The sequence below is a fragment of the Triticum dicoccoides genome, chromosome 1A (genome assembly GCF_002162155.2).
Source record: "Triticum dicoccoides isolate Atlit2015 ecotype Zavitan chromosome 1A, WEW_v2.0, whole genome shotgun sequence".
NCBI classification, from domain to species: Eukaryota; Viridiplantae; Streptophyta; class Magnoliopsida; order Poales; family Poaceae; genus Triticum; species Triticum dicoccoides.
The window spans coordinates 118326554-118335530 of record NC_041380.1 but is presented as its reverse complement, the minus strand read 5'-3'; the positions used below and the strand labels follow the sequence as shown (position 1 = coordinate 118335530).

The 8977-nt window shown below is 46.5% G+C and overlaps 1 protein-coding gene across 1 annotated transcript in view; it reads left to right on the top strand.

Moving 5' to 3' along the window:
• The first annotated feature begins 3107 nt into the window (after positions 1-3107).
• LOC119365942 overlaps positions 3108-8977 on the top strand; it is a 7286-nt gene continuing 1416 nt past the window's right edge. The window contains exons 1-8 of the mRNA XM_037631592.1: positions 3108-3349; positions 3445-3507; positions 3597-3652; positions 4265-4358; positions 4443-4503; positions 5253-5334; positions 5442-5497; positions 5609-5672. Coding sequence (XP_037487489.1) covers positions 3197-3349; positions 3445-3507; positions 3597-3652; positions 4265-4358; positions 4443-4503; positions 5253-5334; positions 5442-5497; positions 5609-5672 — 629 coding nt within the window. The 5' untranslated portion in view covers positions 3108-3196. The remainder of the gene's footprint in view (positions 3350-3444; positions 3508-3596; positions 3653-4264; positions 4359-4442; positions 4504-5252; positions 5335-5441; positions 5498-5608; positions 5673-8977) is intronic.

The following is an 8977-nucleotide window of genomic DNA, read 5'->3' as shown; positions in this document are numbered from 1 at the left end:
TCTCTCCTTCCCGCCGGGGTTTTCACCGCGGCCTCGGTTCGCTGCGACTGTGCGTGCTTTGGTGAGTCAAACGCCCTCAATGCTTGCTCGTATATGTAGATTAGGGGTTTATTTCTTATGCATGTTCTAGTAGTTAGTGGATTCGATAGGATTCGAGTAGTTTCGTTTGGATGTGATCCCAATCGAATCCAATCGGACCGATCTGTTCTTATTTCGTACAGTGTGTGTCCTAGGATAATTTTCTTATGCTACTGCTGGTGTGTCCTATGATCTGTGTTCATGCTAGTAGTTGTGTTCATGCTAGAATCCCCAATGGTAGTGTGCTTTGCTAGGATCTGTGTTCATGGTATGGTCTTGCTAGGATCTGTGTTCATGCAAATGGCATGTTCATGTTGTTGTTCATGTTGCTACATACATGTTCAAGCTAGGGTTTGTGTTGATTGTTATACGTGCATGTAGTAGGATCATTTTAGGATGCTGCCAAATGTGCATGGGTGCACATGGGTGCTATTCAGGGGCGGGCCCAGTATAATTCAAGGGTATTCAGTTGAATACCCATTATATTTGGCAAATAAATTCTATATATATATATAGTGTATTTCATGTGTACACAAGGGAAAACGAAAATAGATTCAGGAAATAAAGGCCAGCTAAGGATTTCAGCCCGAAAACAAGGCTAGCCCACTTCTCTCCTCACCACCCCGACATGGCCCAAATCGCTGCGGCAAGATGCAGAGCCCGCATGCGCTTTGCTAATGAGGCATATCGCACGAGACGAACCAGCGCTTCCCAATTCTGTTCGCACTCGTGGGATCGTGGGTAGGGCATGGCGGCAGGGCTGATCGTCATCCCCTTAACGCACGCGCGCACGGCGGCACAGGCAGGCGGGCGGCAGCGATGAAAGCATCTGACGGCACCCATCCCTTATTCCCTCAACCCTCGCAGCTTCGCTTCATCTTTAATCCATCTCGTCAGTTGGCAGCATCAGGCATCACCGCAGCGAAGGCTCTAGGTTTCCTTCCAAAGTCACAAATTCAGTCGTTCAAGATTTGATTGATAATTTGATGTGTTCGTGTTTCTAAACATATTGACCGTCTGTCTGTTAAAATTTTGATCTGCAGATGTCAGCGCGTGGTCGTCTGCTTCAGTTGTCTAGCATTGACTTACACCCGTAAGTTAACTTGGTTAGTTGGATTTCTATTTCAGTATTTTAAAACTACAAAATTGTTTGAAATGAATTATGAATTTTTTAGACATGATAATTCGCAATTTTCCACATGAATTACAATGTGGGAATGTTTAAAAATTGGGGAATTATTACAACAAGCATTATTAATAAAAAAATAGTTCTCCTATAGTTTGCAAGTTTTTTCTAATCATTTTCTATTTCCTATCTTTTGTACTCCTATATGTTAAGATGTTGTCACTTTGATATGTTGACTTATTAGTCTTTCTATCCTTTGAACAGTTTCAAAGTATGACCAATTTTACGATTCTATTACATTATGTTATATCTTTTATATAATATACGGTTAGTATAATATGGTGCCAAAAAATGGTGCTATAATCAATTATATACGCCAAAAAGAAATATTTATAGGATTAAAATAGGCATTAAAATTTTGAATACACTCTCTTTAAATCATGGGCCCGCCCCTGGTGTTATTGGCACTTGATGTTGCTATTTTAGATGTTTTCATGCTTAGAATGGTGCAATGATTAGTAGCATTTGCCCAACAGCAAGTGCCATTGATAAGTAGCATTTGGTAAAGAGTTTGTGCACTGATCAGTGGTATTTGCTATTGGGTAAATGTCTCTGATCAGTGGCATTTTGCAAAGAGTTTGTGCACTAATACTTGTCATCTTATCTGTCAAGATATTGAAGACTGACTGGGATGTGGCGGGTGGAGGAGCTCAGGTGCTGGCTGGAGCTGAGGGCGTCGAGGATTTCATCCCCACGAATAGGTGGCTCAGGACGGTGGACCTGCCTGGCAGGATCGCCTTCATGAGTCTGCCTCGTTCAAGGGGACGGTCTCCGAGGCAGGGCCATGAGGAGGGGGCTCGGGAGCCGCTGCGTTTCTACCAGCAGATCAAGGACAACGAGGACCTCGCCATGCTCCTCGTCCCTTGCAGATTGTGGAGGTGATGAACACTTGGTTGGTCATCAAGCGACTCCCGCGCGTGGTCAGGCTGTCGGCGAACAAGCGGTGCGTGTTCTGGGTGCAGGTCCAGAACTTCGAGGGACACATGGTGCTTGGCCGGGGCTGGAACTACTTCTCCTGCCGCCACCGGATCGTCTCCGGCGACCTCGTCGTTGTGCGCATCTCAGGACTCAGACTGAAGATTCAGATCTACAACCACGACTCCTCGGTCATGTGCAGATTTCGTTGCAGCAGGCGCAACTACCTTGGTGACATTGAGCATACTATGTAGTTAAGTTAAGTATAAGGTGTTAGTGTTGAACTCTTATGGTGTGTGGCGAGACTTATGAGTACTTGTGTTGGGAACTTGTTCATATTTTGGCCAGGAGCAGCACCCTGGCGTGGAGCGGGGAAGGAGGATGCCCCTACTGTTAATTTAGATTTATGCTATGTAGTTAAGTAGTTTGCTGTCATTTCCTTGTTTTCTTTGTTTGATTTCATTTGGTTGCTTGTTTTGTTTGATCTCATGTATGCTTGTTGTTGTGCTGATCATGTGATGGTAAGGTCATCACATTTGAATAGGGTGAGTAGAACACAAACGTTGTTTACAACCAAACAACTAAAGTTTTCATCTGTTCACACTCTAAGCACAAAAACGATAACCAAACAGTAAAAGTAAGTGCTCCTTAATGCGATGCAGGCAACCAAACAGATTGCATCTACTGCGTATAAAACTACATTTTAAAAACCAAACTGATTGAAGATGGACGTACAATGCAACTACTTGCAAACTGCAACTAAACACGCCCTATCATGAATGAGGAGTTGCGTCCTCTCCTCAGCCTTCGGGGCGCCCGTAGGAAGCTGGACTGAATATTTGTTTCTAAAAACAAAACTGGACTGAATATTTAACTCGGCCGGGGGGCCGATATCATTGTATTACTGGGCCAAGCAATGGGCCAGCATCAGCTAGCCAAGTCCAGTAAGCATCAGCAAATCTGACGTACCCCATTCGTGCCCCGTCTCCACTCCCGCTGCCGACTCCGGCGACCACCATGGCCACTCGCCGGAGCCCCGCCACCACCCACCACCGCCTTCTCCTACTCCTCCTACCCTTGCTGCTAATCGGCTCGTTCCTCCTCCCCCTCTCGTCCGCCTACCGCCCCGGCGACATCATCCCCATGCTCCGCTCCGGCCAGTACCACGGCGTAATCAGATCGAACCATGCCCTTACTCAGAGCTAGATGCTCCGGAGCGAATTCGTCCGTTCCATCTCGTCTGACCCGTGCGGTTCTTATTGCAGTCGAGGTCGGTGTGGTTCGACGTCATCGGCCGCCACTGCCCGGTCTTCGCGGTCAACCGGGAGGTGAGGGTTTCTCGGAACTGCTCTACGGTTCGATCTTTGGGGATTTGCGTGTGGGGCGTATCGGTGATTTGGTTCTCTCGTTCGTGCAGGTGCTGATGCCGATCCCCAAACCCACAGGGTTCACCGGTGCGGATCCGTATAAGATGTAAGATTTAGATCTCCTAGCTTAAACTTGTCCTCAAGAATTTTTTGACACTGCTATCCTCCAACGTTCGAGGCAAATTGCTTGTGTGAATCAGTCAAATTGGCTAATTGGTTTCAAGACTACAAGATGCTGGATTTTCCAGGGTGGGTAGAGGGTTAGCCTAATGTTATAGGTGCACTGTGAATGAATGATGACTGTTGTAATTCGTAATGTAGTTTTCTGTAGAATATTCATACATCCATGCCATGAGACATTTGATTCCGCAAGTGCAAATTGGTATAACATTAAATTCAATACGATCATTTCACGAAAGATGTAAGCTTGCAAATCTGAATTGGTGATATACTAGCACTACTATGGCTCCTGATTTATGTTTATACATTCTGTGATCCAGAAGGTTTTGTGGTATGCAAAATTTATGCTATCTCAAGGTACTTGTTTGGTTAAAACATATTGAACTTAGACTCAGTAATGATGAAGTCACGGAAATTCGTAAGGTTGCTGGCATGCATGGTAAATTTTGTAAATAGTATGATAGTTGTACCGTATCTGTGTTTTGTGAATGATCTGTTTGCAGAGATGTGTCTGTCTTACATGGTCCTTCCTATGCAGAACATTTCAGATTGGACACGAAAAGTTCCATGTTCCTTGGCTTTATGTTATTAATCGCAAAAGCTCTGAAGTTCCACTGATTGATTTCCATTTAGTGAGTCCCCTGTTAACTGTTATATATGTAATTTCAGGGGAATACTTTCTTTCTGCTTATAATTATCTACCTTTGATTATACAGAAATACACTGGAAACGATTTGCTTGGTGTTACGGCTAAAGTAGTCGACATGCCTCACCATTGTATGTAATGCTATCGCCTCTCCTCACAATATATCCTTTTCTGTGTATTTTAGAAGTTTATATCCCTAGCATCTGTAGCGATGTATTTATTGTCATGTAAGGAAGTACCATGCATATGCATTCAAGTTGGATTGTTTGACCAAGTTTTTAATGCTAGACCATGTATTATGTATACATATGTTTCTCGGAGTTTCTGTTTCCAAAAACCTAAGGGTTTCCTGTGATAGCATGAATTGTTTGACAAGATTAATCTGTTGTTGCTGCTGTTGTATCATGCATCTTGTTGTTGTTGCTGTATCTGTTTGTTCTTTCTTGTGATCCATTATGAGCATGTTGTCCAGTCAGAGTGTAGTGCCTTATCCTAAGTGTTGCTAAGGGTTCAAGAGAAACTGCAAATATTTGTTTTGCTTTAGTCAAGTAGTCAACTTCTTTTACCATGTAGTAAAATAGTGGTGTGCTATTGAAGCAGCCTTTGTATGAGCATCAACAAGATACTCATGACTTCCTCTAAATCCATCTATGGGTATTATTGGCCTGCTGCAATGACATTATGCCCTGTTGGAAGGCACATTTGCTATAGACTATAGACTATTTATGTTCTAGGATAGATGAACTAATATTAAGTGTAAGTTTTCCTCTCTCTTTTTTACCATGCAGTAAAATGTATAATCACTATGTGTGTTTTTTCCTTTAAGTTTTCTGAATTGGGTAGCCTAGTTGCTAACCCATCTGTGTTTCATTGGGGGCAGTTGTGGAACTTCATCCTGACATAAAGAAGGATTTCTGGGATCAACAGAATTGGCCAAAATATGTACTTGTTAGTTATACATGGTAAAAACTTATCTGGCCTTGTTTGCATTGATAAAATTTTGTTTCCAAGTACTAGTTTGAGAAAACTTTGAAGCGTGACATTACGACCAAATAATTCTTCTGTACAGGGAGGAACAATCAGAGATAGATGTTACTGCAGGATTCTATGTGTTATTTGGATCTGGTGAGTTAATCCCCCAAACCAAAAAATAAAAAATGTTTCATCATGCCATCTTCCACATAATAATCCCTTTCACATTTGTACTCTAAAAATGTTTTCACCGTGGTATTACAGGCCTTGTTCTTTCCTTCATCCTTGCAATCTATGTATTGCAATCATCTCAAGATAAGTTAACAAGGTATGATTATTCACATTTTCTTTTAGTTTCAAGATATAGGCTGATAATGTTGCCATGTTCTTGGTGAAATGAAAGTAACCAATATAAGAGATTGATACAATGACATTCTGCTGTCCTTGCAATCCAGCATGCTTAACTTTTTTTTTAGGGAGATGCTTTGTGACGCCCCCGATTTGACCGTACACTAATCATGCACGCAAATGTGTACGATCAAGATCAGGGACTCACGGGAAGATATCACAACACAACTCTAGAACATAAATAAGTCATACAAGCATCATAATACAAGCCAGGGGCCTCGAGGGCTCGAATACAAGTGCTCGATCATATACGAGTCAGCGGAAGCAACAATATCTGAGTACAGATATAAGTTAAACAAGTTGCCATAAGATGGCTAGCACAAACTGGGATACAGATCGAAAGAGGCGCAGGCCTCCTGCCTGGGATCCTCCTAACTACTCTTGGTCGTCGTCAGCGGCTTGCACGTAGTAGTAGGCACCTTCAGTGTAGTAGTAGTCGTCGACGGTGGCGTCTGGCTCCTGGACTCCAGCATCTGGTTGCGACAACCAGAAAGAAAGGAAAGGGGGAAAAAAGGGGGGAGAAAGCAACCGTGAGTACTCATCCAAAGTACTCGCAAGCAAGGAACTACACTACATATGCATGGGTATATGTGTAAGGAGGCCATATCGGTGGACTGAACTGCAGAATGCCAGAATAAGAGGGGGATAGCTAGTCCTATCGAAGACTACGCTTCTGGCAGCCTCCGTCTCGCAGCACGTAGAAGAGAGTAGATTGAAGTCCTCCAAGTAGCATCTTCAAGTAGCATCTCCAAGTAGCCTCTCCAGTAGCATCGCATAGCATAATCCTACCCGGCGATCCTCCCCTCGTCGCCCTGTGGAAAAGCGATCACCGGGTTGTATCTGGCACTTGGAAGGGTGTGTTTTATTAAGTATCCGGTTCTAGTTGTCATAAGGTCAAGGTACAACTCCAAGTCGTCCTCTTACCGAAGATCACGGCTATTCGAATAGATTAACTTCCCTGCAGGGGTGCACCACATAACCCAACACGCTCGATCCCATTTGGCCGGACACACTTTCCTGGGTCATGCCCGGCCTTGGAAGATCAACACGTCGCAGCCCCACCTAGGCACAACAGAGAGGCCAGCACGCCGGTCTAAACCTAAGCGCGCAGGGGTCTGGGCCCATCGCCCTGAGCACACCTGCACGTTGCGTGGGCGGTCGAAAGCAGACCTAGCCTAGTGGCGTTCCAGTCCAATTCGGCGCGCGCCGCTCAGTCGCTGACGTCACGAAGTGCTTCGGCTGATACCACGACGCCGAGTGCCCATATTTTCCCACGTAGTTGGTTAGTGCGTATAGGCTCGTAGCCAACTCAGATCAAATATCAAGATCTCGTTAAGCGCGTTAAGTATCCGCGAACGCCGAACAGGGCCAGGCCCACCTCTCTCCTAGGCGGTCTCAACCTGCCCTGTCGCTCCGCCACAAAGATCCACTCGCGGGTGCTCCACCAGCCGACCCGACTTTAGTCTCCACATGTATCATGTATAAAGTATATAGTATATACCCGTGATCACCTCCCGAGTGATCACGGCCCGATAGTATAGCACGGCAGACGGACAAGAATGTAGGGCCACAGATGAATATACTAGCATCCTATACTAAGCATATAGGACTACAGGTAAAGGTAACAACAGTAGTAACAAGGCCAGGCTATGCATCAGAATAGGTATAACAGAAAGCAGTAACATGCTACACTACTCTAATGCAAGCAGTATAGAGTAGAATAGGCGATATCTGGTGATCAAGGGGGGGATTGCCTGGTTGCTCTGGCAAGAGAGAGGGGTCGTCAACTCCGTAGTCGAACTGGGCAGCAGCAGCGTCGGTCTCGTAGTCTACCGGAGAGAAGAGGGGGAAGAAACAATGAATACCATGTAAATAGATGCATATCGATGCATGACATGACAAGTAACGATGCTAGGCGTGACCTGACGTGGTATGAGGTGATGCCGGTTAAGGGGGGAAACATCCGGGAAAATATCCCCGGTGTTTCGTGTTTTTGGGCAGAGGAGCTGGAGGGGGAAAGTTGCGGGTTCGATAGGTTAGGGGTGTGTGGCGGACGAACGGACTGCGTATCCGGATTCGTCTCGTCGTTTTGAGTAACTTTCATGTACAAAGTATTTTCATCCGAGCTATGGATTATTTTATATTAATTTTTAAAGTTTTTAAATCATTTTCTAGAAATTAGCATAATTAAATTAATTTAGAAATTGCAATTATGATGTCAGCATGACATCAGCATGATGTCAGCAGGACCAAAGGTTGACTAGGTCAACCCTGCATGTGGGTCCCGTATGTCATAGGTACAATAACCTAATTAATCTATTAATCAGTTTAATTAGTTAATTAGGTACCTAATGTTTAATTAGTTTAATTAAACATGATTGATTAAGTTAATTAAGTCAATTAATTAATTAACATTTTATTTACTTATTATTTATCTATTTATTTTTAAGTTCCTTTTTTTATCGTTCTGGGGCGGGGCCCCCTTGTCATAGGCCCTTGGGGACCTAGCGGGTCGGGCGTGCTACGGGCGTGCGAGCGCAGGGGCGCTAGCGGGGCCATTGGGGCCACCGGTCAGCGACCCAGCGGGTGGCCCCGGGCGGTGCCGCGTAGGTAGGTGCCGGAGAGAGCTACGGCAAGCCTCTCCCCCGGCGGCACTTCACCGGAGATGGCCGGAAACGCGGTAAAGGGGGTCTCTGGGCCTGTGGTTTGGACCTACGGGTGCGGTCCGGCATCGTGCACGTGATGGTGACGACGGCCGGCGCCGAGGACGACCGGAGCATCGCCGGCTTTGAGCGAGGCGGATGGCCAGTGCGGGCGACGAAGCGCTGGCTGGCGCGGAGCTGCAGCGCGGGGCGAGGAGCAGCGCAGCACGGGGCGACGAGCACTCGCGCCTGGGCACGCGCGGGGCGCGTCCAGGGTGCGGCCGAAGGGCGCGGGCACGACCATGGTGAGGTGAGCGAGGTACAGAAAGGAGCCCGGACGCGGGGGGTTTTAACGACGGGAGTAGAGAGGGGGAGTAGGGGAGGCGGCGGCTCACAGGGGCCGGACGGGGAGGGCAGCGGGCTTGGGGTGGATGGAACGGCGCCGGCGAGGAGGCGTGGTCGAGGCGGCGTGTCTTGATGCGGGCCATCGAAGGTCGAGGTGGTCGATGGGGACGACGGCGTCGGGGGAGGCAGACCGGCGAGGAGGCGTGGTCGAGGCGGCGTGAGGAGGAGACGAGGAGGC